The 26,680-nt window shown below is 41.1% G+C and overlaps 15 protein-coding genes across 15 annotated transcripts; 8 read left to right on the top strand and 7 right to left on the bottom strand.

Moving 5' to 3' along the window:
* Window positions 1-27: 27 nt before the first annotated feature.
* FA14DRAFT_109942 (uncharacterized protein) lies at window positions 28-675 on the bottom strand (the record flags this gene model as incomplete). Its single annotated transcript, XM_025495898.1, has 1 exon — window positions 28-675. A coding segment is annotated over one exon (648 nt), but the record flags the coding sequence as incomplete, so codon positions are not given.
* Window positions 676-1,192: 517 nt separating this feature from the next.
* FA14DRAFT_135228 (Metallo-dependent phosphatase) lies at window positions 1,193-2,692 on the top strand (the record flags this gene model as incomplete). Its single annotated transcript, XM_025497001.1, has 1 exon — window positions 1,193-2,692. One exon carries the CDS (start codon window positions 1,196-1,198, stop codon window positions 2,684-2,686), a length of 1,491 nt encoding a protein of 496 aa, XP_025353448.1. The 3' UTR covers window positions 2,687-2,692.
* Window positions 2,693-2,725: 33 nt separating this feature from the next.
* FA14DRAFT_56134 (uncharacterized protein) lies at window positions 2,726-6,297 on the bottom strand. The gene has a single exon (XM_025502527.1). The coding sequence runs from the start codon at window positions 6,153-6,155 to the stop codon at window positions 2,766-2,768; it is 3,390 nt and encodes a 1,129-aa protein (XP_025353447.1). The 5' UTR covers window positions 6,156-6,297; the 3' UTR covers window positions 2,726-2,765.
* Window positions 6,298-6,777: 480 nt separating this feature from the next.
* Window positions 6,778-7,182, top strand: FA14DRAFT_56131 (uncharacterized protein). Its single transcript, XM_025502526.1, has one exon. The coding sequence runs from the start codon at window positions 6,839-6,841 to the stop codon at window positions 7,139-7,141; it is 303 nt and encodes a 100-aa protein (XP_025353446.1). The 5' UTR covers window positions 6,778-6,838; the 3' UTR covers window positions 7,142-7,182.
* Window positions 7,183-7,209: 27 nt separating this feature from the next.
* FA14DRAFT_161153 (uncharacterized protein) lies at window positions 7,210-7,954 on the bottom strand. Its single transcript, XM_025498980.1, has one exon. The coding sequence runs from the start codon at window positions 7,713-7,715 to the stop codon at window positions 7,224-7,226; it is 492 nt and encodes a 163-aa protein (XP_025353445.1). The 5' UTR covers window positions 7,716-7,954; the 3' UTR covers window positions 7,210-7,223.
* A 244-nt stretch (window positions 7,955-8,198) lies between these two features.
* On the top strand, window positions 8,199-9,873 carry FA14DRAFT_161152 (FAD-binding domain-containing protein). The gene has a single exon (XM_025498979.1). It carries the CDS (start codon window positions 8,295-8,297, stop codon window positions 9,822-9,824), a length of 1,530 nt encoding a protein of 509 aa, XP_025353444.1. The 5' UTR covers window positions 8,199-8,294; the 3' UTR covers window positions 9,825-9,873.
* On the top strand, window positions 9,682-11,815 carry FA14DRAFT_56087 (uncharacterized protein). Its single transcript, XM_025502525.1, has 2 exons — window positions 9,682-11,089; window positions 11,152-11,815. The coding sequence occupies exons 1-2, from the start codon at window positions 9,976-9,978 to the stop codon at window positions 11,640-11,642; spliced, it is 1,605 nt and encodes a 534-aa protein (XP_025353443.1). The 5' UTR covers window positions 9,682-9,975; the 3' UTR covers window positions 11,643-11,815.
* Window positions 11,816-12,763: 948 nt separating this feature from the next.
* FA14DRAFT_161149 (short-chain dehydrogenase/reductase SDR) lies at window positions 12,764-13,888 on the bottom strand. Its single transcript, XM_025498978.1, has 3 exons — window positions 13,273-13,888; window positions 12,949-13,206; window positions 12,764-12,877 (listed from the first exon to the last, which is right to left on the bottom strand). Exons 1-3 carry the CDS (start codon window positions 13,741-13,743, stop codon window positions 12,845-12,847), a joined length of 762 nt encoding a protein of 253 aa, XP_025353442.1. The 5' UTR covers window positions 13,744-13,888; the 3' UTR covers window positions 12,764-12,844.
* A 58-nt stretch (window positions 13,889-13,946) lies between these two features.
* Window positions 13,947-16,448, bottom strand: FA14DRAFT_168064 (small oligopeptide transporter; the record flags this gene model as incomplete). The annotated part of the gene is made up of 2 exons (XM_025500126.1): window positions 13,947-16,162; window positions 16,208-16,448. 2 exons carry the CDS (start codon window positions 16,446-16,448, stop codon window positions 14,046-14,048), a joined length of 2,358 nt encoding a protein of 785 aa, XP_025353441.1. The 3' UTR covers window positions 13,947-14,045.
* A 548-nt stretch (window positions 16,449-16,996) lies between these two features.
* FA14DRAFT_172980 (glycoside hydrolase family 16 protein) lies at window positions 16,997-19,191 on the bottom strand (the record flags this gene model as incomplete). The annotated part of the gene is made up of 2 exons (XM_025500444.1): window positions 18,563-19,191; window positions 16,997-18,499 (listed from the first exon to the last, which is right to left on the bottom strand). The coding sequence occupies exons 1-2, from the start codon at window positions 18,800-18,802 to the stop codon at window positions 16,997-16,999; spliced, it is 1,743 nt and encodes a 580-aa protein (XP_025353440.1). The 5' UTR covers window positions 18,803-19,191.
* A 491-nt stretch (window positions 19,192-19,682) lies between these two features.
* On the top strand, window positions 19,683-21,530 carry FA14DRAFT_135215 (uncharacterized protein). Its single transcript, XM_025497000.1, has 2 exons — window positions 19,683-20,472; window positions 20,569-21,530. Exons 1-2 carry the CDS (start codon window positions 19,728-19,730, stop codon window positions 21,480-21,482), a joined length of 1,659 nt encoding a protein of 552 aa, XP_025353439.1. The 5' UTR covers window positions 19,683-19,727; the 3' UTR covers window positions 21,483-21,530.
* On the bottom strand, window positions 21,513-22,536 carry FA14DRAFT_190323 (uncharacterized protein; the record flags this gene model as incomplete). Its single annotated transcript, XM_025501787.1, has 3 exons — window positions 21,513-21,728; window positions 21,788-22,148; window positions 22,220-22,536. 3 exons carry the CDS (start codon window positions 22,534-22,536, stop codon window positions 21,513-21,515), a joined length of 894 nt encoding a protein of 297 aa, XP_025353438.1.
* Window positions 22,537-23,382: 846 nt separating this feature from the next.
* FA14DRAFT_179793 (uncharacterized protein) lies at window positions 23,383-23,721 on the top strand (the record flags this gene model as incomplete). The annotated part of the gene is made up of 1 exon (XM_025500953.1): window positions 23,383-23,721. One exon carries the CDS (start codon window positions 23,383-23,385, stop codon window positions 23,719-23,721), a length of 339 nt encoding a protein of 112 aa, XP_025353437.1.
* A 30-nt stretch (window positions 23,722-23,751) lies between these two features.
* On the top strand, window positions 23,752-24,783 carry FA14DRAFT_179792 (uncharacterized protein; the record flags this gene model as incomplete). The annotated part of the gene is made up of 1 exon (XM_025500952.1): window positions 23,752-24,783. The coding sequence occupies one exon, from the start codon at window positions 23,752-23,754 to the stop codon at window positions 24,781-24,783; it is 1,032 nt and encodes a 343-aa protein (XP_025353436.1).
* An 850-nt stretch (window positions 24,784-25,633) lies between these two features.
* On the top strand, window positions 25,634-26,473 carry FA14DRAFT_179791 (uncharacterized protein; the record flags this gene model as incomplete). Its single annotated transcript, XM_025500951.1, has 1 exon — window positions 25,634-26,473. One exon carries the CDS (start codon window positions 25,634-25,636, stop codon window positions 26,471-26,473), a length of 840 nt encoding a protein of 279 aa, XP_025353435.1.
* Window positions 26,474-26,680: the final 207 nt, after the last annotated feature.

Here is a 26,680-nt window from a genome sequence, read left to right as displayed (position 1 = left end):
GACTCGTTATCACTCTCATTTTGTACGTCTTGTCATGATAATGCCTGAACGACTTGTATATGCTTCTTGTTGTTCGTATTTGTTTGGCAGAGTAGATTGATCACCTGCAGCAAATGTAGCTTCAGAGAGTGAGACAGGTTGAGGTAGTTTGATGAATTGGATTTGTTCGTACATTGCAATAACGATCGTGTTGGTTGGTTTGATGATGATTCGCATCTCAGAAGAGGTGCTAGCTGTTTTGGATTGCATTACCTCGAATGCAAACTTACACAATTGATTGCCAAGACCGCGCCTTCTATGACTTGCATCAACGTATAATGCAGTCATATGCCAAAATGCTGTGTCGTCAAGCTGATCTGTATGAACCTGTGTTGTACCGATCATTTGATCATCCTGTAATTGCATTGGCGGAGTAAATGCTTGCTTGAAAGGAGCGATATGATCTTGCCATGTGTTGGGTCCATACAGTGTTGCTTGTGCCACCCATTCACAGTCATACCAAGCAAGATTTTTATTTTGATGACTTGCCACAATTACGATTATATGTTTGTTGCGTATCTTTAAACGTTCAATTTGTTGTTCTTCTGACAGACTTTGTTCACCTTGCAAAGTGGCTGAGAAGGATTGCGGTGATTGGACAAGTCCTTTGAGACGTAATTTGGTGTACTTTTGTGCTAAAAGGGAAAGCAACTGTTCATCATTGGTAGGTAGTAAGTATGGCATATACTGAATGAGATTCTTTGTCATTTTTGGAGAAGATGAGAATTCCAATCAAAGCAATTGACGCGCAAAGTACGCGCGATCAAAGCAAAGCAATCCTTTTCGTGGAATAGGAGATAAACAAATCACAGCATGCAGGAACACTTTTTCTCCAATCCTTGGAAGGTAGGACTTTCTACTTGCCTAATTTTAAGTGGCATCTGCATCATTCTTCCTCTCATACATCTTTTAGTCGCCGGTAAATCTTCGCTTCCGAAGTCCGATTTGAAATTCAACGTGGTTTAAATTGATCTGCTCAAGAGAGGGAACGTGTAAACGATAGAATAGACTGTTTTTTCTTCTTTTTAGCGTTAAATGATGGTGTACAAATTGCCGCCAATCAAATAAAGTTTTAATGTCATACAAATCCCACAAATTGTATAAATACAGGCTATTATTGTTCATACTTTCTTCTCATCTATCCAAGATAACAATCATGTTGAGTCTCTTCCTTCTCGCACTTTTATATCCCTCTTTGGCATTGGCAGGTGCTGATTTACCCGCCATTCCAGCGGACAAAAGTACTCCTGTTCATCAAAGAATTTCTCTCAAAAATCCAGGAAGTGTTGCTATTGGTTGGAACACATATGAAGAATTGAAACAGCCATGCGTTCAATATGGTACCTCGGCTAATTCACTCGATCAACAAACTTGCTCTTCTTCTTCTATCACTTATGCATCTTCTCGTACATGGGCAAATTCCGTGACTTTGATTGGCTTGGAATCTGCTACGCAATATTACTACAAGATTGTCTCTACAAATTCAACAGTTATTCCATTTAAAACGGGACGTAAAGCTGGTGATCTTACTCCTTTTACTGCAAATACTGTGATCGATTTAGGTGTCTACGGTAAAGATGGTTATACAATCAAATCAGCAGCAGAAAAACGTTTAATCCCTTATATGAGCGCAGCACCTGATCATACAACAATTTCTCAATTGGTCAAATCTATCAACGATTACGAATTAGTCATCCATCCGGGTGATTTGGGTTATGCAGACGATTGGTATTTAAAAGGTCATAATTTATTGGACGGAAAAGATGCGTATGAAGCAATTTTAGAACAATTTTACGATCAATTAAGTCCCGTTAGCGGTCAACGTCATTATATGTTATCGCCCGGAAATCATGAAGCTGATTGCAGAGAAGTTGCCTATGTACCGGGTACCTGCCCTGAAGGTCAATTCAACTTTACGGATTTCAACATTCGTTTTGGACAAATGATGCCAACTGCTTTTGACTCTGTCTCTAAAAATGCAAACGCAATCTCTTCAAGACAAAAAGCTAAACAATTAGCCAATCCACCTTTTTGGTTTAGCTTTGATTATGGAATGGCACATGTGGTCATGATTGATACAGAGACGGATTTCCAAGATGCTCCTGATCAACCTGGTGGCTCAGCAAACTTGTATGCAGGACCGTTCGGTTCTTCTAATCAACAACTTAACTTTTTGGAGAACGATCTTGCAAGTGTTGACCGTTCCATCACGCCTTGGCTCATTGTTGCCGGTCACCGTCCTTGGTATAGTACAGGTGGAAGTTCAAACGTTTGTACGCCTTGCCAAAAAGCATTTGAGCCATTGTTGTACAAATACGGAGTTGACTTGGCTATTTTCGGACACGTTCACAACTCTCAACGATTCTTCCCTGTTAATAATGGAACAGCTGATCCTGCTGGTCAAAACAACCCCAAAGCTCCCATGTACATTGTTGCAGGTGGAGCGGGAAATATCGAAGGCTTATCCGATGTTGGTGATCGACAAGGCTATAATGCATTCGCTTATGCCGATGATTATAGTTATGCAACTTTATCTTTCCAGAATGTTACGCATTTGCAAGTCAACTTTATTCGTTCAACCGATGGAAGTATCTTAGATTCTTCTACTCTGATTAAAAATCATACTGATGCATTCGTAGTACAATAAACAACGTAATCTCGTTTTACACTATAATAAAAATGCAATAATGTGACCCTTTGTGATTGTGACTGAAACCCATTATATACTATGACGAACCAAAGAAATGTTCAATTGGAGTAAAGAGGATATCGTGCAATAATGCATCTCCAAATTGAACTTGTTGTTGCGGTTCAGCATTTACCGTCATTCCCGCAGAATTCTGTAAAGTAGAATTCATCATACCACCACCTCCGTCACTCGTAAAGGGAACTTGCGTGGGAAGCGGACTTTGACGAATGCGAGAAGAATTGCTCTCCATGGAATTCGGCATCTCACTCATCGAGTTTGGAACGGAGAGCCGATGAGTATGAGGAAATTGCTGCTGCTGATGTGTTTGCAAAGTTTGTTGTGCCTGTAAATCCGCCGAGTGATTCTCATAGAACCTTGTGGAATGCTGAACGGGTTGTTGTGGAGACTGTGCTTGCCTTTGTTGCTGCTTGACATGTGCGCCTACATGATCTATTGGACGCAATGCTCCACCATACTGTCCAACCCCGGAGGCCTTTTTGCGCCATGTGGAAATGGCAGCCAACGTCTTCTCAAACGAATCTACCGTGATTTGTACGATACGTGCTTGTTCAGATTCTTGACTCGTATTTTCTCCTCCTTCGCCTACCAATTCTCCCCCGATTGGTTGATATCTCATCATTGCATCCTCTTCAAGCAGAATCAAAGTGTCATACGTTTGACGTAAGAGCATCTGATAGATTTCCAGCCTCGACTCTCCACTTGCACCCCAAGGTGCTTCTTGCGCCATGAACCTTCCCGCAAGTTCTTCGACCAAAACTGTCGCACAACAAACTAACATTCCACACCATCTTGCGATTGGAAATACATGAGCAAGAGCGCCCCAATGCGTCAATGGTTCAATTTGACCACTTCTAATCTTTGTCTCTGCAGAAAAGAGGGAAGATGATTTTCCCATCATTGTTGGCGTGGCACCTGATGCTGAAGCGGTACTACTAGAAGCCGAAAGTGGAACATTCAATGTAGATCTTGTACTTCTTCTCGCCGGCTGTAAATCTAATGCCAATGTGGTAAACAATGTTAAAACATGCTTAGCAACGCATGCTCGAACCACTCCTGAATGCTCAAACGATTTCAAAAGTAGAGGACGTTGAAAGATTGCGCCTAGAAATTCTTGTGATGTTCTTGGAACCCCGAAAAATGTCTTTCCGATCACGTATAATCTATCTTTCAACCTGCTCAGACCTGAAAATTCCAATGCTGCCAACGAAAGCTCAAAGTATTTCAATTGGTTAGCACTCACCACCCCGCGAGTACCTAAGAACGTCGAGAGCGTTTTCAATCCTTCACGAGCTCTGGCCATATTCATACCCAAGGCATCAATCACTTGATCTGTCCATCGACGAAGAGAGCTTGCTCGGATTGCAGAATCGGGCGTGATGAGAATGGAATCATGAAATTGTGCGATAAAGTCACGCATCGCCAATCTGACTGTTTCAGTTTCTCGTGCAGCAAAAATCAGCATCATCATTGATGCACAACGTAAAGCAGGCGGTGAAGGTGGCGGTCTGATACTTTCATCTTGTTGAAAGGATGTCGGATCGGGTGCATCAATGTCAATTAACAATCTACAATATCGTTCCAAGGTAGTCCTCCAGTCTTCCGTTGTTCCATGTGAATCATCTTGCATCGATCGAAAAGAAGACGAGGCTTGCGGATGACGTCCACTTGACGCAAAATCACTCTCCAATGATGACCCTTTCCTAGGCGGCATTGGTTCATCTAGCAACTCCAGCATATCTTCTTGTAGCGAAAGATAAACCCATAAAGAAGAATTTTGTACCAACGTTGAATCAACAGGAGGCAATGGCACTTGATCTGGTGATGCAAGATGCAATTCAAGATTGCTGGCCAGTTGTGCGGGTGCAGACGCATGGCCAAGCTGGTAACTTGCTTGTTTGGCAGCAAAGATCAATGCATTTCCTGCCATCACGCCCACCAAAGAGGAAGATGGCAAGATCATAGGACAAAAATTTGCAACAATTATAATAGCGCAAATATCATAAATTGTATCAGGAGGTCGTTCGAGGCAGCGAGCAGAACGATTGGCCAAATGATCTCTCAGTATCCGCAAATCATCTTCTAACATCTTGCCTTCCAAGTACATTCCCACACCAATCAAAAACGCAGTCTTTTCCACCTCATCAAAAAGAGATTGAAAGTTGGGCATGAATGGAATGCTGCCTTGGATATGAGCCATCCTTCGTGCAACATTGGGAAGCCAAACTTGATTGCTTGCCAGATGTTTGACAACATCTTCAAGTCTGGGTAGACCGGATAAGGTGGGAATATGTGTGTGATCAGGACTTGACGTCGAACCGCCCGTATTGCCTTCGATTAAATGTTCGAGCATTTGTGTTGGACGACATGAGATTCTTGCTCGATAGAACCAAGGATAATCTGCAATTTGCTCCATACCAGCCGAATGTGAGGAAGGTGATTCTTCCCTTTGCAATGCAGCACCTTCACCGCCAGATCGCATATGCGAGACGGGTGATTTGTATAATGATGTGTTTGTATTTGGAAGAGATGTGCTGATAGACTTTCCATGCAGTACTGGCAATGGATTGAAGACGTGAGGTTCAAAAGCAGGCCGGTTCATTGACTTTCGTCGAGATTGAGAGCCGGGAGAAGAGCCAATCATATCTTCGCTACTATGATGAGAAGATTGTCTGGCATTCTCTCCGCCTGCCGAAGATGAACCAGGAGAATACATTGCTGATTGTTGTCCTGATTGAATGTTGAATCCTCCACGTTGATCGTCTGGAAATGTTGCTGAATCACCCGCATTGGGAATAGGGTGCATCGGTTTACCGATATAATTGGAATACATTCCCATTGGACTTTTTTGCGTGGGATACTGATATGCAGATGCATTCAAAGGTAGCTGTGAATGCATTTGTACATGTGCATTTGCTGCCATGGGAGTAAAGGGTTGCGCGTCCCATTGCTCTCGAGAGGATGAAGTAGGATGGTCTCCTACCTCAAAAGGCTGACCGGTTGTTGTCGCTCTAACACCGCTTGATTGACTTTGACTGCGTTCGAGACGTAATCTTGTCGATTTGGGTAATTGATCGGGAACGATGCATGCGATTTGCAAAACTCTGCAGCGCCTACATGCCATATGAGGTGGTTGAGGATATGAACTTGGAACGAGAGCGGCAAAGTTTAATTGTTCACATCTCTGTTTTGCACTCCTACACTCCAAACATGAACGTGGCCCTCTTGTTCTTTTTGTACGCATTGGACCGGCATTACTGCTTGTCGTTGCTTGATGATGCTCGTTTTTGGGATCAGTCATTGTTGTGAGATTTTGATCATCAAAATGAGATGCTAGGCCAGAAGGGAATACTTTTTGTTCATCTTTTGTTGTAGTTGATTGAGTGTTTCCATGATCAAAGTTTGACATTTGCTGTTTGTGAGGTATAATTGAAATGAAGAAGCTCTTGACGATTAGAAACAGTTCTTGTTATTGCTCTTCCTTTTTTAAATCAAAATCAACCTTCTTTTCGCTTACTCGTTACGATCTCCATATTTTCTGATCGACCCCCTTTGGGAATGAGAAAGTCGCTAATGAGAGAAACACGGCACGAAAGGGAGGTGTGAATGTTGTTTATGATGATGGAAAACTTTTCTCCCTTAATATTGGATCGAATGCATACGTATGCAATCTCCCATGATGATGAAATTCATCTATGCAATGCATCTTGGCCTTGGATTTATGAGTAATTTTTTCTTGACAGGCACTAGCCTGAAGAAGCTTGAATTGCTGTTTTGCCGGTTATCTGGAACTGCATGAAACCGAGTCAGGGCCTTTGCCCGATTGAGAGACAAGAAGTGCTCATGAATATTGAATGATGATGCAAAACAATAACCCAAACCGGAAGCGTTGCGCTTGTCTGTGCTGTTCATACAACGGGAGCGAAAGAAGAGTGTAATAAAACGTGCGGGGACTGGATTGTCTTGCAGCATACCAACATCTCTCCCGTTATTCTCATGAAAATGTGGCTTTTTTTTAATTGATTATGATGATTATTTTATTCAGCCTTCATTCACAGCTAGCCAAATACGGTGAAAGAAAGGGCATCTTTTATGTATGTACGTACGGCGACTGCAAGTTCTACAAATTCATTCTCAGCTGTCCTACCTGCATTTCCTTTCTTTCCCCTTTGCATCATCTCGGCGTCAGAGACCAGAAAGAGAAGAATGTTCTATACCTTCATTCAACCCTTACGTTGGCGCAGCGCGCATCAAAGAAAGAAAGGATCAACAACGGCTGCACAACGCTCCTTACAACACTCCTTAAAAGGATCAACAACGGCTGCTGCACAACAACACTCTTTAAAAAGATCATTTGGTCATCAATTAAAACATATGCATGTACGATTAGCGTGATGCGCTTACTGTTTGGCGTAGTAAGCCTATACCATAAAAAGGATTTTCGGAAGATTATTTTGGACTTGTTGATCGAACATTTTCACTTTTGGCCGATATAAAAGATCGCTTCAATAAAATCGATTAAACAAGATTGAGAGGAAGGGAAAGTGAAATATTCTTCTATTTTAGCCGTTGTAAGGGGAAGTGTCCCGTTGAGTAAACCTGCAGTGATTGTATAATTGGCTTGAACGGTTGTTGAATTGATTACTGTATAAATCGGTTGTTTATTCTCATATAATGGACCTCCTAAAATCGCTTGCGGTCCTGCAACCGAAGAAAGTAACAGTGAATTACGATCAAATGCAGTCGTGATCAAAAATCCCGGTGGTCCTTCAATTCGATGAACGTTTTGGGTTGTAGGAATTGCTTCTGCATCGGCTTTACGATGTGTTATTACCGCTCGAACATACTTTGCTGCACCTTCAATATGACATTCATCATTATTTGCATTTTCACTACGAGAAGTTGATATTGCGTAAGTTTGCAATAAGCAAGCAAAACTTATAACTACTAAGAAAATTGTATATCTCATGATTGTGATGGTGGAAAAAAGGAGGGGATAGCATGTATGACTGTTTGCCAAGATCTGATTGTATTTGCTATATGTATTAATCGCATTGTTACGGAAAGATGGGGTACACCTCAATGATCACCACGGAGTTTGGGATTACTGCGGGGATTTGAGATTTGTTTGCGTGAAAGAATGAAGCTTGAAGCCGTACTGATCTTATGCCTGAATGCTTACTTATGCAACTGACAATCTTTTCTGGCCCCACAGCGCATTAAGTTGACTAAAATTTATAATGAAACTTGTTTACATTGCACAGACATTAACGCACGTCAGCTGGTTATATAAAAAGGTTTTCTCACATTTATACTGACTTGTCGCCTTTTATTCTTTCCGCGCAATTCCGATTGAAATGATCTACGGGAAGAAGAAATTCTCCGTTAAACTACGTTAAAACTTTAAATGTTCCAATGTATACACAAACTGAATAATACATATCATGAAAGATGGCTTACGGTTCTATGAGCAAGTTAGACAAAACACTTAAAAAGCTTTCTTCAAATCAAGCATGTCCTTCTTTCCCCCCATCTCTTTCTTTTCGCAATGATTCGTACCATCTTTTTAGCATTAGGCGCAATCCTAGCCGCTATTTTCACCCTACTTCCCTCCTCACACGTCTTCGCTAGACCTTCAGAATATCAATTGACCAATGACGTAAAACAATTGAACAAACGATTCATCAATCAAACAATTCTAGACGCATGCAAATCATTACAACCTTCCAAAAATGTTCATTACATTTTGAGTCCTCAATATTCTTCTACCCTTTTACGTTATATCGCTTCAACAACTCAAACACCAGTTTGTCTTTTTTTACCCGATCAACCACAACAAATCGCTGATGCAATCAATGTTATCGGAGCAAAACGCATCCCTTTTGCCGTTTCAAGTGGTAGACATGCGAGTAATAAAGGTTTCAGTACCACTACCGGCATTCAAATTGATATGAAAGGTTTTCAAGGAATTGTCCTTGATTCAAGCAAGCAATTCGTTGATGTCGGTTCAGGTAATATTTGGGATAATGTTTATCAAGTTTTAGAAGGTACAGGCGTGAACATTGTTGGTGGAAGAGTGACGGGTGTTGGCGTTGGTGGATTCATCACAGGCGGAGGTGGTTATAGTTGGAAGACTAACCAATACGGTTTAACTGTTGATACTTTGATCAAAGCTGATATGGTATTGCCAAATGGTACTTTGGTCACTGCTAGTGCAAATGAGAACCCAGACTTGTTTTGGGCAATCAAAGGAGGAGGCAATCAATTCGGTATCATCTATAACTTCCGTTTAAAAACTAATCCACAAACAGCTCAAGTTTATGGTGGTTTGCGTACTTACACCCAAGACCAAATTCCTGCAATCATTCAAGCCGTTTCTGAATTCTCTGATAAAAACACAGACGCAAAAGCACAAACCATTCCAACGTTTAACACACTCGCCGGTATTCCTGGAATTTCTTTACTGGGCTTTTACGATGGTCCTGATCCAGGTACAAGTTTGGATTACTTTAATGCTCCAGCAACAACTGCTAAAGCGTTCACCAATGGATGGAAAGCACAAAGTTTTAGTGATCTTGTCCGTTCTGCTCCTGCAAATGCAACAGCATATCAACGTGGACTGTTTCATTCCGTTCAATTGAAACACTACTCATTGCCAATGTTGCAACAAATTGCCAATCAATCAGCCTTTTGGGGAAGCAGACCTTTCCGTTCTGGCACTTTTATCTCTTATGACGTTGAACCTTTCTTGGCCGATTGGGCAAACGGTATCAATACAGATGCAGCTTGGCCACATGGAAACAGTCCGATTCCATTGAACATCTATTATGCCTGGTCAAATCCCTTAGATGATCAATTTTATCGTGAAGCAGCTTTGGAATCTGCTCGTGTTTTGAACGATTTAGCAAACTCAGAAGGTCAACAAGTCGATCAATTTGGATTGTATCCCAATTATGCAATCGATGGTTCTACGGCAGAACAAGTTTTCCGTCAAAACGCTCCTCGATTGGCTCAATTGAAGAAACAATTTGATCCACAAAATGTCATGGGTCTCACTACATACTTTTCCTTTACTTGAACAATAATGTATATCATACAGCATAATGGAAACCTAATCACACCAATCAACTTTTGACTGTATAGCGTGAATGTGACTCGTCCCCCCCCACGCTGAGTTTAGATCACGCATATATTCTTACGATGACTTCTTCTTCACGCTACCATGCGAAATGACTTCTACGTCAATTGAATCCTTGCGACTGTTGGGCAAACATGAAAGGTATAGTCTTGCAAGGCATAATATAGGACATCCGCCTATTCTAACCAGCATCGCATTCGGTAAAGCAAACAATATTGAACAAGTGAAAGAATTGCATGCAAGACTTCGTGACAGGATAGAATATATCTTGCAAAGTATACCAATCTTTTCCGCTCATATTCCTAATCAATTTGCATTACGACCAATATGGGCTCGTACTACCTCAAGAGCCAAGGCAAGTCAAGTCTTGTTGCCTCTCGAGTCACTAGAAGGGAACAAAGATGGCTTGTCTCTAGATGATGCTGAAAATCTTCTCCAGCAATTCCAGCTTTGGGGCAAGAGCACTTTACAAGATTTGCAAAAACCTCCTTTCTGCCGGGTGAGGGTGATGATAGAAGAACGAGGTGACAGCATTCATTTTGCCGTTGTACTCATTGCCCATCATCTCGTTCTGGATGGTCAAGGCATGATGAATTTGTCCGCGCTGTTAATTCAATCGAAAGACTCAGCTCTTCCGAGTGCAAAAGATTTGCGTGGAAGCTTGGTATCGGCAGCGGAAGATGATGTGAATGGATCATCTTTACCCTTGACAAGTGATGTTACAATGCAATCCAAGGCACCACTATTATGGACCGCATGGACATGGATCAAATCAAAAACGCTTCCTCTTTTTCCATCATTTCTGCAAAGATTGTTTGGGTTTCATCACGTCTGGCCGCATAGAGTCAGACCAGTGAAAAGAGTAGCTGAACTTCCGGTTCATTATCGTCTTGTCGATGTTCGTAGTGAAGATGTTGGTGTTGATCGCGGACTGTTTGAACGAATGAAAGAAGTGGCATCTCTTCATCAACTCAGGACTGTTCATCCCATCTTCCATACAGCTTGCATTTTTGCATTATACTCCCATCTAAGATTCACCAATCAACAATTTCCACTTGATGTAAAGATCAATTCTGCAGCAGGTGAAAGGGATATGAAAAAGTTTGGAATCATTGCTGGTAATTACGTCTCGTTGTTTTCCTTCCCTTTGCATTTGAGTGCAGAAATGAAGGTATGGCAACTTGCACGAGCATTCGCAACTGATTGTGAGTCAATGTCTTCGCTGTAAAAATTGAAGAATCGTACTAACCCTCTCTGTATCCTATAGTGACTTCAAAATCCGGATTGCAAATGCGTTCACGTACTTGGAGTTTCATGCCTGACATTTTTGGCAGATTCGGTGAATATATGCACAACAAGACAAAACAATTTCCAACGCCATGGGAAGCTCATTTCGGTGGACAAGCTTCACAGCTTCAACCGTGTAAAAGTTCATTGGGTTTTTCCAATTTAGGATTGGTCAAGCTGAGTGACCCGCTTTTTGATCGAATGATTTGGACACAATATCCACCCATAGGAGAAGCAATTATGATCGACGCAAACGGATGGCGTACCCGAGATGGACAAGAGGGTTTATCATTCTCATGCGGAATACGTGGAAATGGAATTTGGGGACCAGCAAATGGAAAAGGGGAAGATGTTTTTGTTGATGCATTACATCATGTATTGTGTTTATTCGCCAAAGATCAAGTGAAAGAGGAAGATACGTTGGAATCAATTGAGACAAAGATGAACAAAGTGATCGGATTGAATTATTAGCCTGATTGCCATTCCCATCATCGCGGGCCGAGCGGTTGATATGAATGGACTGTGAGAATTCAATGACGTTTCAGTCTAAAGAAAAGAGACACAGCGCGTTCGCCCTTCATGCAGCATCAATGCAACAAAACGCTAAACGGGGATCGTATGCATCAAAGGCACAAAAGCAGTCTAAACAACTTTCATTTATTTTGAATATCACACCTATAACTCATTCATTCATTCATCCTTTCATCAATCTTGTAATTCTTCATTCAACACCATCATCAATCTTGTAACTCTTCGTTCAACACCATCATCACTTGTTTGATTCCATCTCCTGCCTCTCTAATTCAAGGAATGCGTGATGGGTACCAACACCAGTAAACCATTGACTTATGCAACTTCAACCACTGGATCAGCACGAATGGGAGGAGTACATCCAAAACGTAAAAAAGTAAAGAAGAATTTACAATCTGGTCATCAAAGACAAACATCAGAATTGGATCAAGAAGCAACTCTTATAGGTGGCTCTCCACAACATTCATTCCAATTATCCGAAGCAGATACAATTGTGAATCATCATTCTGCTCCACCGCCACCTTATTCGCGTTAATCAAACAATCAGCACAAATTTCTCAAATCTTTTATACTGTATACTATAACGTTTCTCTGTTTCCTGGGGCACCTCATCTTTATCAATCACATTTCTCCATTGCAAAGTTGTTTTAGAAGTGATTGTATGCGAGACAAATTAAAAAAAAGAAGATCATAAAAACGAACTGCAGCACCCAGGATTCCCGCGTGGAGTAAAAGGTAAAAGTTATAACCTGAAAAGGTTGATAGGATATTATAATAGATTCTGAAATTCATCTAAGTCAGTAAAACTCATCGAGAATATATCCTAAGACATAAGAAGAGAAAGTAATAAACTGAGATTTAAACTTAGTATTACAGAAGTATAATACTAAAAGTATTATACCCCTCTAATACTCTCAATTACTTTTCCCTTGTTTATGGCTATGTTGATCCAAGCCCTTGGGCGAGTGATCTCAAATAGCCGAGAAATAAGGAAAAGTAAATCAAGAAATCTCTCCCACCGCAGTACTGACTAGGCGATACCGTGCTTGAGTTCGCAGATCGGACGGGATGCGGTACTCTCACGGTTCTATGGCCGCAGATAGGAGGATGGCGGTAGGGTGAAAGTATGTTCTAAATGCTCATTAAAACTTCTCTTGTGCGGGTCGTAAGTCAAGCTGTGAATAGAGAAGAAAAAAGGATCAGTTATGGTAAGCAAATGCATTTCCCTCTCTTTCCGAATACCCACCTCATGAGTCCATAAAGCAGGACTTTGATCCATCAAATGCAAATATTCAGCTGCAACTGCATCTGCGCTCATACTTGCACCTGTTTTTGTCGCTTCTGATTCTTCATCACGAATTGGACCATTGGCAATCGCATGAACGGCGTGAATGCCAAACTTTGATTCACCTTTTGCTAATGCTTGTGCAACGCTACGAGCTGCTGAACGTGTGGCACCATAAGATGTATATTCCGCATTCGTACGTAAAGCGCCCAAGGTGCCCTGTTAAAAAAAGAAAGATGATGGTCAGAGATTGGCCAGTCCGCTATCAATACCTAGCACACCTACCGTAAAGATAATCGTTCCCTTTTTCTCGCCTTTTGTATCAGCCAACAATGTTTGGCCGCCATTCTGAGAGTACATCAAGCGGGCACTCTCTTGTGCGAATGTTAGAGCACCTGTGACATATGTATCCATACTTTTAGAGAATTCCTCAGGTTTAGTATCCAGGAAAGGTTCTTTTGCGCTTTGTTTGATATGATAGATTGCTAGTTTAAGCTTTAGACCTTGAAAGGAAGCATGTTGAGAGATTTTCTTGAAAGTTGATTGTAATTGTCCAACTGAAGTATCCGTTGGAAATGCTTCAACAATTGCAGCTTTGTTTGTTGAACGAATCTTTTCTACGACACCGTTTAAATTTGTCGGATTACGTGCAAGTACTGCTACGGCTAAGTTGCCTTGATTGGCTAAATAACGTGCAATGCCTCCTCCTGAAGTTGGGCCTGCTCCGATTATAATTGCTAATCCTCTTGGTGCCATTTTGTATGAGAATGTTATGGAGGAAGGGAAATAAAGATGTGGAGAACGTTGCTTTCTATCAATAGAAATATGCACCTATGCAGAATCTCAAGTGGAGAAGAAGCGGATATGTACTCACCCTGGACCCTGTAACCATTCACCTTCTCAACGGCTTTTCCGCTTAATGATTAATGATGTACCTCTGACGCGTGTAATTATAAGCTCCTCTTCATTCTTTCAAATCATTATTACATTCATCAATTCTCTCAAAGTATCAACAGAAATAGAAAATCATCACAAGAATCTCGTTCATAGAAATCACCTTATGACCACGTCCTCGGACCAAAATATTCTCCTTCTGCTACATGTTTGCGTATAGCAGTATTTGTTAAATCCATCGTTTGTTGTGCTTTACCGTTTCCCCACCAAGTTGGAAAATTTGTTTTCGTGAGTTGAAGAGTACAGAAAATAAAGATCGTTGATAAAGCTAAGCCAACATCCAAGCCAGCCGAAAGGGTATAATTGTATTGCATCCACCATCCGCGCCAACGGTTTTTGATCCATTTATTGAAGATAAAACCAACAAGACCCCATGTGGCGTAATTCATGGGAGTAGCAGGCGGAATGAGGGAGAGAGAGCCGTAAATAATAGGTGCACAAAGATACTTTGCAGGTGACTTTGGCCATTTTTTTGCAATAAGCCAAAAAACGATTGGTAAAATGAATCCCGGTAAAAAGAAGATTAACACGTGTGAATACGTTGCACCCGGTGAAAATACTCGTCTTCCAGAGATGAGGTTCCAAATAACGCTTGAATTGAAGAAAACACGAGCGTTCGGGCAGGAAAAATGGTCTTTTTGATCACGATGACAAATATTTTCAATATTTCCCAAAGCCCAATTCATCATTCCAACTTGTACGATTGCAGACCATGCAGTCGCTACCATTTGACCCGTGAAAGTGACGCGCGGCGGTATTTTGATGTAATGACCCAACTTCATATCGTTTGCAAATCCTAAACCTTGATATAAAGCCATATAACCGTATGCCTTGAACATCATGCCTGCCAAAGGCCGTCCTGGCTGCATGTAGCCTATCATGAATTCGCACAACACATTTAATCCAATCCAAATATTTGTTGTGCCTGCAATCAAGCCGATTGGCAAAAAGAATACGAATCCAACAAAGATACCCAGGATCAAAGCCCAAGCTGCTAAATGGGTTTTAAAACCAACTGTGATACCCATTGCCATAGCAAAAGTAGCAATGAAAACAGCCATATACCATGACAGCGGAACAGGTTTGTATTTTGCCATTAATCGAGAATGGATATCGTCCTCGATCTCGTTGAACTTTTTTAGCATCCTCCATATGTCCTTTCCGTTATAGATAACCGTATGCGTAAGAACCGAAGAGATCGCTGCAAATGACAAGCCGTAACAAAGAGTGAAAGTCGTTGAGAGAAAAACAGGTGAATAGGCTTTGTACTTTTCCTCATCAAAGACAAATGTGACGGGATCGATAATGCGCGAAACATTGTAAATCTGACCTGTGTTGTCATATGTATTGGGGTCAGAAATTGGAAGATAGTCAGACCAGGCGTAGTTGCTATAATGCATTGCAGGTGTAAGGATCCAAATAAAAATGACTAAGCCTATCAATGTATTGCCGATCGCATGCCATGGAGCGATTAATGGACTGAAATTGAAACCAGAAATTTGAGTCCAATCAAAAGTCAAAGGAATAAATGACAATCCAGTTGCTTGACCAAATAATTGATTTACCACCACATTTTGAGGAGCAATCCATGTTACCCAAGCGAAATAACTTAAAAATGGCGCCATGTATCCCGGGAACCAGAACCAGACAAATGATCCTATCATCACATAAGTGAAAAAACGATAACGATTAATTTTCCATCCAGACGTCTTTGCAGGATCGGGAATGGGTCGATCGTGAAGAGCAGTAAATAATGCTGTATTAACCAAGTTGCCCGGCCAAATCATCGCAGCTGGCTGTACTAAGAATCGATTGAAGAAACCAGCCATACCAAAACCCAGCATCATGTTTGACATTGCTAAACAAATTTCAAAAGCATAGCCAAAGTGTTGGTTGTAAAATGCACGTTGAGCAATAATCACTTCTAAGGCATACGCAGCCCCGCCGCCAAAGCATGCATTTGCCATAATCACGATTAAAGCATGCTCTTTTTGAGAAAAAGGCCCTGGATTCAGCATAAGTTCACGGCCAAACAATCTAAAACGACCTTCTGGTAACCATTTTGCCCAGGCGACACCCATGGGAAAAACTATAATTTGCACCACATATGTGTTGATAACGATGTACGGATTTCGCATACTTAATAAAGCATTACAAGCTGATCCAAGCGTTGCAAAGATCATGCCAAAGAACCAGGCACGGATCGTGTTTGAATGACCGCCTGTATCGTAGTTTAACACTGCTGCTCTCACTTCTGGGTAAGGACTGTTTTCAAGTAATTCCTCGGCAATGTGCATGCGTTCTTTGTAGTCATCAGTATCAAACGCTTCATCGAGTTCATTGTCGACTTCGTCGGGCAAGTTAGGATCCCATGCCAATTGTTGCCTTTTGAGCTTTTTAAGTTGTTCCAGTACTTCTTTTGCCGCTTTTGCTTCTTCATCTGTGGATACGAGATGAATCTTTTTCTCGTCGGTGGGCGTAATATCTTCCTTCGTTTCGGTACTCATGGTGATTAGAGGAGCTTTCCTTTTTGGACGGGCGAAAAGATACGGAAATGAAATAGAGCTATTCTTAAAGCTTTTTATATTTTTCTTTTCTTATCTTTAGGAAGAGTACTTATTCCTCACCGGTGAACGTCTCATCTTTTCTCAACACGGCTCTTGTTCCTAAAGTTCGGCACCGGCGTTTCTTGATAGGATCATAATCCAAAAAGTGGGGTATGCTTAAAGCGGATCCGCTATTCTGACCTAATACGATTTTTCCTTATCTCTTTTATGAAGGACCTGTTCAGAACAGTGACTTGACATTTCAGCCCCGTTAATATTGAACAAGACACTTCATTTCATTTGATATTCCGAACTTTCCCAAAGAATGTGTGTACAGTAGGAACGCTCAGCTGATCAACAAATGGTATACCTTCATTTATTGAGAAAATAAAGTGGGACAAACCGGTGCCGAGTGAAGAAATAAGCTTCTTACTGGCAAGCAAAAAGTGATATAATACATAAGTTAAATTACAATGTGAGATAGTGTCCATGTGCCCAAAGAAGGATGATCAACAACCGTCTTTGAGCTGGTTTTTGGGAAACGGTTCTGGCCAAAGCAATAACTGTGGATTTGAATAAACATCCATATGTCTCGTTATATAATCTGATGTCGGATAATTCTGCGGATTACACGAAACTTGATCTTGGGTGTATGTATTTGGCTGATATACCCGCACATAATCGACCGAAAATACGGCGGGAAAATCAAGGGAGTCAAATTTAATACTTTGAAAGCCTTCTGAGATTCCCAAATTCATAATGATCGTCATTGGTTCTACCGGTACGAGCCTTTGTCCAATGTCGATTTCTTTTTGGGCTGGAATAGCAGCTTCAGTGACTGTCCAAGAAACTTTCCCATCTATATACCAGGTCACTTTACCCTTTCCTGAACCAGTATAATCCGGCTCAAATTCACACCCGAAAGTGGTGAATGTTTTAGACGTCTTCTGAAATGCTTTTGTTGGAATTTGCGTAACGGCAGAAACACTCTCTTGATAGACATTTCCGCGGAAAGAGTTAAATATTGTTAAATCATCATTTCCAAAAGTAGCAGCACTTTGATTCCACCTGTGTTTGTTTGAGAATGGTCCAGTTTGTAGAGATTGCGAAGCTTCGCCAACTCCTTCGGCCGTATTAATTTGCGCTTCTAGAACATCCAGTTCGGGAACGCCTCTTCCTACATTTGTGTTTGGACCTGGATGATCTTCGCCTGCGCAAGTACAGGAAGGTGTACGCATGCCCGGGTTCCAACTTAATCCTCTTTTGCCATTATTACGAAAGGTAGATTCTTCCTCATAAAATGGTGAAGTGGGAGAAGTTTGATTAGGTAAAATGCCCGAATCGCAAGAGTTATACGAGTAAGGCCACATGCCATCCGTTGTTGCTAAAAATCCAGGTCTACCCAGATTACCCTGCATCCAAAGACCTGGCCAATAGCCCACTTCTTCCGGAGACCCAGGTAAAAGCGCATTAAATTCGATGTATCCTCCTGAAAAGCAAAATTTATTCCAGGATTGAAGCATACCGGATCGGAAATTAAGGTCGTTCATTGGTTTATTATCCAGGGTGATGTGTAAGGCTCCACCGGTTGTGTTTATTTGTTCTGGTGTATACCATTCAAGATCGCCTGTTGCTCCATACCATAAATCAACAGCTGTCCAAAAAGGATCGTCGCCTGGCCAAAAAGTGCGACCATCAACATTGAATTCATCCGAAAAGACTAAATGATACTGATCTCCAGTTGCACTTGTCCAAGAATGAGAAGAGGAAGGCGTGTCGGAATCGATTAATAGTAATTGAGGATGTATAAGTGGTACCTGACCCGTTCCATTCGTTCCTCCTAAACCATAAGAGCCGGTTGTTGGTGCTGATTTACGACGAAAGTATTCCAAGATGGGATATCCAGCAAAGAGGGTTAAAAGCGAAAGAATCAAAGTAGCAAACACAAAGAAGTTCAGAAAACCTCTACCTGAAAATATGGTGAAGTGAGGTTCTTTATATCCTTTGAATGTCTAGAATAAAGGGGAGAATAGGGTAAACACAGCTGCTTTAGCAAAACTTCCGGAAGAACGTACCAAATCATCATCTGTATCTATGTAGAGGTGATGTGCAGTGATTGATGCAATTCCTTGATATTTTGCCGATTGAGAGAAGGAATTGGTAGATTTGTGAAGAGAAGGTATTGATGCTAAAAGTGTTTCATTTGAAGATCTTTCATCTTGAGCTCGTATATAATTTTTGCTTGATTTAATCCCTAAACTGGATGAATGTCTCCATCGAGCATGACGAGAAGGCTGACTGCCAATGTTAGACATGGAAGTCTACTATGATGGTGAGAATACACATTGGATGGTGTTACAGAATTAAGATGATGATTAGCATCGGCATCCTAAGGGTAGAATACAAATATAGAAAGAGCTATTTTTCTTGAAAGAGTGTTCTTTTGGCTTCCCGTTTTATAGAATGCATGTCATGTAGGTACACTGACATCTTGCATCCTTTATGATAAGATGGATGCGAGTTTGTCGTCTATCGTCGGACTACCTTAGATCTGCATTTTCTCAAAGCTGGGGAAGATGGAGAGAGTGTTATGCTTGTATAGTTTAATGTTTTCCCTTGCATTGAATGGAATACCGTTGTATTTCTTGGGATACTGATGATATGCTTTCATTCTGCATTCCACGGGTTCGTTTTAATTTTGAATCCGGCGGCAATTTAACTGTTCTAGCCTTCTTTTTGATGTTCACTATATATAGTAGATTATATCAGCAACTTTCAAAGAAATCAAATCCCATGGCTTACGCTCAGCATCTTGGCTTTTCGGCTTTTACGTAACGCGTTCCTGAAAGTGTTAACACCGATTGACTGTTCTTTCGCCAATATTATTAGAAGCCACGGAATATAAAACTTTTGACAGGCGAGATTGTATGCAGCACATATGCAACACTTATAAAAGCCGAATAACACATTGACATAACTATAAACAGAAAGTGGCATTGTTTGATAGCATACATTCTTCCCTCCTTCTCATCATACAAAATGGATTGGCGCGATATAACGTACGATATTCCAGTTCCTCGTATCAAAAAGCATGCTCAAAAGCAATCAAATGATGATGGAGGTGGAGAAACGCCTACATACAAGGAAAGACCCGCAGAATCAGCTTCCCACCTTTCACCCGTTCCCCAAGATCATCGTCGAATTTTAAATGGTTTAACAGGTTCAGTAAAAAGAGGTGAAATGGTCGCAATTCTTGGTGCAAGTGGAGCGGGAAAAACAACTTTACTCAACGCTCTTTCTGCACGTCTCGAAAGTGTGGGAAAATTAAACGGTTCCGTACATTACAAGGGAAAGCCAAGAGATCCAGCAACTTGGAAGCGTGTGGTGGGATACGTTGAACAGGATGATTTGCAAATCGGATGCTTAACCGTACGGGAAACATTATCCTATGCTGCACGTTTACGGTTACCAGATCGATTGTTCACCCGAAAGGAAAAAGAAGATCGTGTTGATGAAACGATCGGGATGCTTCGATTGGAAAAATGTCAAAATACACGAATGGGCGGTCCAGGTCAAAGAGGTGTCTCGGGTGGAGAACGAAAAAGAACTTCGATTGGAACAGAATTGGTGAGCGACGTAAGTCTTCTTTTGCTCGATGAACCTACTTCGGGTTTAGATGCTTTTGCTGCTTGGAGTGTAGTGGAAAATCTTCGAGATATCTCACGCGAACGTAATCTAGCTTGTTTGATGACGATTCATCAACCGAGTTACAGAATGTTTTGTCAATTCGATCGGGTAATCTTATTGGCACGTGGAACGGTATTTTATGAAGGTGTACCGCAAGATGCAATTCCATACTTTGAATCGCTCGGATACAAAGTACCCGAAGGAATGAACCCTGCCGATTACCTCTTGGATATTTCACAAAATTTGGAAAAGAGTGATGAAGCAGAAGATAGAATTGAAGCGCTATTAAAAGCATGGCGTGATTCGGGAAGAGGAAGAGACGTTCGCCAAGAAGCAGACTCAGAAGGTGGCGTAGACACCACAGAAACCAATGAAAAGATTCATGGATCTGCAGATCAAAACAGTCGTCGTTCAAGCCTGGTCAAAGATGAACAACATGAGGATGCATATAAGACTTGGCCATCAAATTGGCTCAAAGAATTGTACATTCTCACAGAACGGACAATGATTGAAACGTTACGCAATCCTGTTCTGTTATTCGGTGCTTTAGGTCAAACAGTTGTCCTGCTTATCATTATCGGATTTGCCTTCTTCCGCTTAGGGTACGATCAGCCGGATGTGATTGCACGAATTGGTATTCTCTTCTTCATTCCGGTCAATGCAAGTTTTGCTGTGTTATTTCCTATCATCAATGTTTTCCCTTTAAGCCGTCAAATTATGCGAAGAGAACGATTTGCAGGCTTATACCGCACAAGTAGCTTTTATCTTGCACGAATGATCGTCGAAGTACCAAGTCAGATCTTGCAACGAATCTTATTTTATGTCATCCTTTATTGGATGGTAGGCCTTCAAGCATCTGCAGCACGCTTTTTCATCTTCCTTGGAGTTAATCAAATTCAAATTTTAACGTCAATAGGAATGGGATTTTGCATCGGAGCCGTAAGTCCGACTGTGGAAATTGGTAGCATCATTGCACCAGCATTAAATGTCATCTTTTTCCTGTTTGGTGGTAATCTATTACCCAAACCACCACCGTGGTTCGTTTGGCTTCGTTGGATTAGTCCCATCACTTATTCCTATCTTGCTATCGGACAGAATGAGTTTAAAGGGGAAGTATATAATTGTAATGGTGTCTCAAACGGAGGAACGTGCTATCGAACAGGAGAAGATGTTATGCAACAGTACAACCTTCAAAGTTTCACAATTGCGGAATGTGTCGGGTTCTTGTTTGCCATCTACTTTGTGTTCTCATCTTTGGGTTATCTGTTGTTGCGATTCTCTGCACATCCAAAGTTCCGCTTCAAGTAAATATTCTCTGTAAATAGACTTAAATGAATATCATTTTTCCTCTGCATCGGATTTGACTGCTCCTTCTTCTTCGTGGTCATCCTCATCAGTGCTTGTGTGTTGTGATTCTTTCTTCGTAGCACGCAACAAGCTTGTGGATAATAATAATGTGCATGTACACCATTCAGTCATTGTTGTTAGAACGGCCTCTTTCACGACAAAATCGCTGGTGAAACCGTCAGAATTGTAGATGCCAGGGTAATAATACTTTGTAAAAAAGAAAAGAGTAAGTAAATCGCTGATGAATGCTTCTTTGGTAAACTCACGTTCAAAGAATCAATCACGCCTTGCAAGATTCCGAAAACGCCCCGAATCATCATAAAGGGAAAAGTGATTGCCAAAATTACTAAAACGATTCTAGCTTGAACTTCTTCCTTGGTTGCATTGCGGCTATGTGCACGACGCAATGTGAAGAACAAACATCCATACAAAAATATTGCCGTTGCCAGACATATGCCTTGTCCAGTTCCACGCATGATTTTAGAAGCTGTTAGATGGGTATTTGTGTTCCAATTCTCTGATGCTGAATCTCCTTTTCCGCTGGCCAAGAAATTCCCACCCGTGATAATTAAGACGTTTCCAGCGTTAAGGATCCAATGGATAGCATTTATTGGTGAACGAATGATGCTGATAAATGTTAATCCTTCGAAATTCTTCTTGCAGTGCTCATTTCGGGCGGATTCTTTGGACCGGCTAACCATGAATGTTTTTCGGGCAAATAATGCCTTTGCCAAGAAATCAATAATCTGGTCACACATAAGACCAGCGAAAAATACCCTTCTGCAGAAAGAACCAAAGAAGCAATAAGGAGAGAAACTGCTTTGAAACCGATCAAAGAGAATGCCAAACCGACAGATTGAGCTGCTAATCGAAGAGTGACATGGAATAAAATTAAGCTCCATCTGCTTCGAAGTGTGAATCGCTTTGTTGCATAATTGAACATCAAAAAGATGAACAAAAGTGCATACAAGATTAGAAAAAGGGTGGATGAAATGCCAAAAGCGTTTAAAGTCATGATTGGTGAAAGTGTTTAGGAAGTGAAGGAAAAGAGAATAGCACAGCCCGTCTTTATACGATTCTGTTTAATCTGTCATGTCATGTCAAAAAGATTCATGCGGTAGGTTGGAACGGAAGAAGAGCGGTTACGAGAGTGGCATAAAATCAGTCTTTGGCGCGCATTCATGCAAACAAAACTCACGCTAAAATAATGATCTATGATGATTGTAGGCGTTTCCGCTTGGCGAACTTTATAAATAGCGGAATGAAATCGTATCCCAGCGGAAAAAAATATTTACGCTTACTTTCCGATCATCATCAACTAGAGTATGATTACACAATGGAAATCATGTAAAATAACCAAAAGGCAACAAGAAAGCGAAATCGACCAAACGCTTTTCGTTCGTGTAAAGGATGTAAGGAGCAAAAGAAACGTTGCGAGTTGAAGGAATCTGTTCTGCTCACTGAACCTTCCACGAATGCACTCAAAGAAGATGAGGCATGCTCCAGATGTTTCATTTTAGGTTTGCCTTACATCCTGTCTGATTTTGATAAAATTGAAAAGATTGCCAATAAAAGACGAAGAGATGAACTGCAAAGACAAAAAGACCAACATAAAGAACCTACCGAGTCAACTCGAGAGACAGTCTATAGCGAAAATCGCTCATTGAATTCGCAAAATCCAACGCCATCCTCAGGAACAGCTATGTTCCCGGCTAATTTGCAAGACTTTAAGCGGTACACCCCACGCAGTAGACCGACCATATTGGTATCAGAGATTGCAATACGACAACCTAATTTTACCGCCGAATCAATTGTTTTAGCTTAAGAATGGGAACGCAATAGAAAGTCAGCATACGATCTGATGGATGATGCTTTAGTAGTACGCTTAAGTGTTTGGTGTGAAGGTCATCTATTGATTTGGCTTCCAGAGCTGCCTAATCCTGTCGATATTTGGCGTGCACGTCTTCAAAGGCAGCATTTGTCAGCATCGATCAAAATATTAGAGGCAGTACAATATCTTATTGCTCTACAACATTCTTCTCGCATGATCAATCATAAAGAGCTATTGATGACATCTTTAGCCCGTTTGGTCGAATCTAAAATGTCTCAATTGATTCTAAATTCACAAAAGGATTTACACGCTGCTCAAGCAATGGAATTATTGACAGTATTTCCAATTGCTACTAGCTTTTTGACCTAAACTGATCATGGAAAGGTATACAGTATAGAAATGACTATTTTAGCCAGTAGTTCTAATCGTATTGCCAGCATTTGCAGACAAGAATATCGATCAACACAACAAGAACGATCAGAGCAACAGCTTACAATGAATGCACTGGAGTTCCAATTAGGATTACAGTGGTGTAGCTCGATAGCTTGGGAATTCTCACATTGTATGGGAAGTGATGATGTGATTCGATTTTGGGGCAATCGATATACCCCAAACGCCAAAGATGTCGCCGAATTATTGCAATATCTGCGCTCACATCCCGTTTCCGGATCGAGAGGATTGGGTCAAATATTTGTACTTTTGCGTGCACATCTTGCGATAATTGTCATTGAAACATGGCAAAAGCTACATGGAGAAGCGCCGTTTGTACATAGCAGAGTGCGTAGAACTCCCGAAAGATCTATCAAGGAACGTCATGCCATTCTAGGAAAAATCTTGAAAGATTATGAAGAAAAGTGCGAGCAATCAAAAGCCTTGCGCTATACTTGGTTAGAACACCATCAAGAACCCGAAGCGCAATTGATATTGAATTGGCTTGATCTGGAAGGATTGTCATTTTTTCTTATGATTTCTGGTAGAGCGTTATACTATGCCCTTCAAGAAGATGAAAATGCGGATGAAGCTTTACAGTTTACGCCCGATTTCCTCTACAGAATGATTACCGGAAAAGCATCAAACGACCTAATTCGTGAATTTGTTTTTTATCATGGTGATAATCGAATCGATACAGGAGAATCAGTCTTAATGGTTGCTTCTTCTCTTACTTCTTTACAATCTTCACTTCAACGGGATCTAGTAGTTCCTACTTTAGTAACTTGTGGATATATAATGGAAGCATGTATGTTGGGCATGGAGGCGCATGGAACAAGTGCAAGATATTGGCAAGCATTGCCACGAAGAAGTACGTCTTGGCAAATTGGAATCAAAGGAACGATAAAGATGTTACATCGAATACAAGATGTACCCGAGGAACATGGAGGAATCACCACCACTATTTCACGAATTTTAGCTGGGATGGCAGAAGGTATTTGAACATGGAGGAGAGCGATTACCAAGGCAAGAATTTCGCAAAGCTCAATGCAAAATCAGACGCCTTCTCAAGCTGAGAATAGCTCGGACGCATCTCATTCTATAGATCTGGTTGGCGGGATTGATGTTAGTATCCCGCCTCTTGCAACGGATAGAGCAGAAGTCTTATCTCTAGATCAGTTGTTACATGATTTATTTGGTTCAACGGACTGGGTTGATATTCTTCCAAGCGTTGAAGGTCGTTTAGGCACGTAGTATAAACTCGGAATCTTGGAATATACCAGATAGTTTCAAACCTTAAAATTGACAAGAAACCCTGAAAGTTTTATTCGCCGTAATTTCCATGTGAAAAGTGATTTGTGCAGCGCGTAAACAGGGGACCGCTTCTATTCCCGACCGTTGTACACACGCTTCTTTTATCTTGCAGGATCCCGATCGCTTAAACGGCTCCATTGCGCCGCGCCACTCAACCATCCGGTTCTTCATCGAAAGATTTTCCGATCAAAAATACGGAAATCGGTAAGCCAGGCACAGCTGATGTTCCTCGATGAACATTATGCACATCGATCAAGTCAAATGTGGCTTTTCAATCTCGGCCATTTTTCGTTTAATGGATCAAAGCTCAGCCCGCCGAATCGCACGTAAGGGGCATCACGTCAAAGGTACACCCTTATTAGAATAAGTTTTCACTTTTTTCATCAAAGCATCTTGTCATAGAACAAAAGAACCCCTGAAATGACGTTTGATACGCTCGGACCCGCAGTTGAAAGTGAAGTCGGTAGAAAAGAAAGGTGAAGATAAGAAACACTTTCATCTTTTTACCTTCACCACCTTTGACAACTTGACATAAATGATGTTGCTTTGGTGGACAACATCGTCCATCATTGCTATCAGTTTGGCATTCTTACTCTTATTCCGCAATTCATTACCGTTCGCATGGACAATTCGAATGATGGCGCCTTTTTGGCGCTTACGGTTTCGTGATTTCCGTTCACGTTATCTACGCAGATCTGATTCAAATCAAAAACAACGTATACCTTCAGCACAAGGATGCGATCCATTCGAAGATCAATTCACCGTTAAACGTCGTGCAACGTTGGACGAATGCGATTTTATGGGTCATCTCAGTAATAGCGCTTACCCTAAAAATCTCGATCTTGCTAGGATGCAATATAGTGTGAATCGTTTGGCCGATTTTATCCTAGACGGAGGTTGGGTTGCACTGGGATCAACGTCTTTCATTTTTCACAACGAGATTCCAATCTTGGCAAAATATAAGATTGTTTCCCGTATCGAAAGTTGGGATGATAAATGGCTCTTTTTACGCAATGAATTTCGAGGAAAGAATAGAAAAGGTGAAAATATTCTCTATTGCACATCTATCACAAAGCATTGTTTTAAGTTTGGACGTAAAACAATTCCGCCTTGGTTCGTTTTAGCTTATTGCGGATATTCGAGCACAAGTGAAGCAACATTGATCAAGACGAACGCCACTAGATCACGAGAATTAAGGCATTCTTTGCAAGATGACGCAGGAAAAAAGACCGTCAATCCTTTACAAGCTTTTCAAAAGATTACACCTGCTAGTATCCATAAAGCACCAAGTTGGTGTTCACCTGATGTTTGGGACGTGGCCGGTTGGGATCATCAACGTAAAGCTCGACTGAGCGGATTGACTGAGTATTTCTTTTGATTTTCTTTCATGGTTATGGGTTTCAACAATAGACTTTATAGACTAATTCATAGACTTCATGTATTATTTTGACCGACATTCAATCATGTACATATATATTTCAAATAGGTATCCTTCATTTACAAATAAAGCGTGCTTTCGTACAGGATGACGATCTTGCGTCAAACAATATTCACTAGTCGATCAACCCTATCCCTTGTCTTGGCC

Source organism: Meira miltonrushii (genome assembly GCF_003144205.1).
Source record: "Meira miltonrushii strain MCA 3882 unplaced genomic scaffold FA14scaffold_3, whole genome shotgun sequence".
NCBI lineage: Eukaryota > Fungi > Basidiomycota > Exobasidiomycetes > Exobasidiales > Brachybasidiaceae > Meira > Meira miltonrushii.
Note: the sequence above shows the minus strand (reverse complement) of the source record. Positions and strands in the feature narration are given on the sequence as shown.

Coding starts and splice junctions, on each gene's coding strand:
- FA14DRAFT_56134 (XM_025502527.1), bottom strand. CDS start 6,155: ATGTCAAACTTTGATCATGGAAACACTCAATCAACTACAACAAAAGAT.
- FA14DRAFT_56131 (XM_025502526.1), top strand. CDS start 6,839: ATGTATGTACGTACGGCGACTGCAAGTTCTACAAATTCATTCTCAGCT.
- FA14DRAFT_161153 (XM_025498980.1), bottom strand. CDS start 7,715: ATGAGATATACAATTTTCTTAGTAGTTATAAGTTTTGCTTGCTTATTG.
- FA14DRAFT_161152 (XM_025498979.1), top strand. CDS start 8,295: ATGATTCGTACCATCTTTTTAGCATTAGGCGCAATCCTAGCCGCTATT.
- FA14DRAFT_56087 (XM_025502525.1), top strand. CDS start 9,976: ATGACTTCTACGTCAATTGAATCCTTGCGACTGTTGGGCAAACATGAA. Junction 11,090..11,151: donor ACGAGCATTCGCAACTGATT/GTGAGTCAATGT, acceptor TGTATCCTATAG/TGACTTCAAAATCCGGATTG.
- FA14DRAFT_161149 (XM_025498978.1), bottom strand. CDS start 13,743: ATGGCACCAAGAGGATTAGCAATTATAATCGGAGCAGGCCCAACTTCA. Junction 13,207..13,272: donor AGGGAACGATTATCTTTACG/GTAGGTGTGCTA, acceptor TTTTTTTAACAG/GGCACCTTGGGCGCTTTACG. Junction 12,878..12,948: donor CTGCTTTATGGACTCATGAG/GTGGGTATTCGG, acceptor CTCTATTCACAG/CTTGACTTACGACCCGCACA.
- FA14DRAFT_135215 (XM_025497000.1), top strand. CDS start 19,728: ATGGTCGCAATTCTTGGTGCAAGTGGAGCGGGAAAAACAACTTTACTC. Junction 20,473..20,568: donor AGCGCTATTAAAAGCATGGC/GTGATTCGGGAA, acceptor ATGGATCTGCAG/ATCAAAACAGTCGTCGTTCA.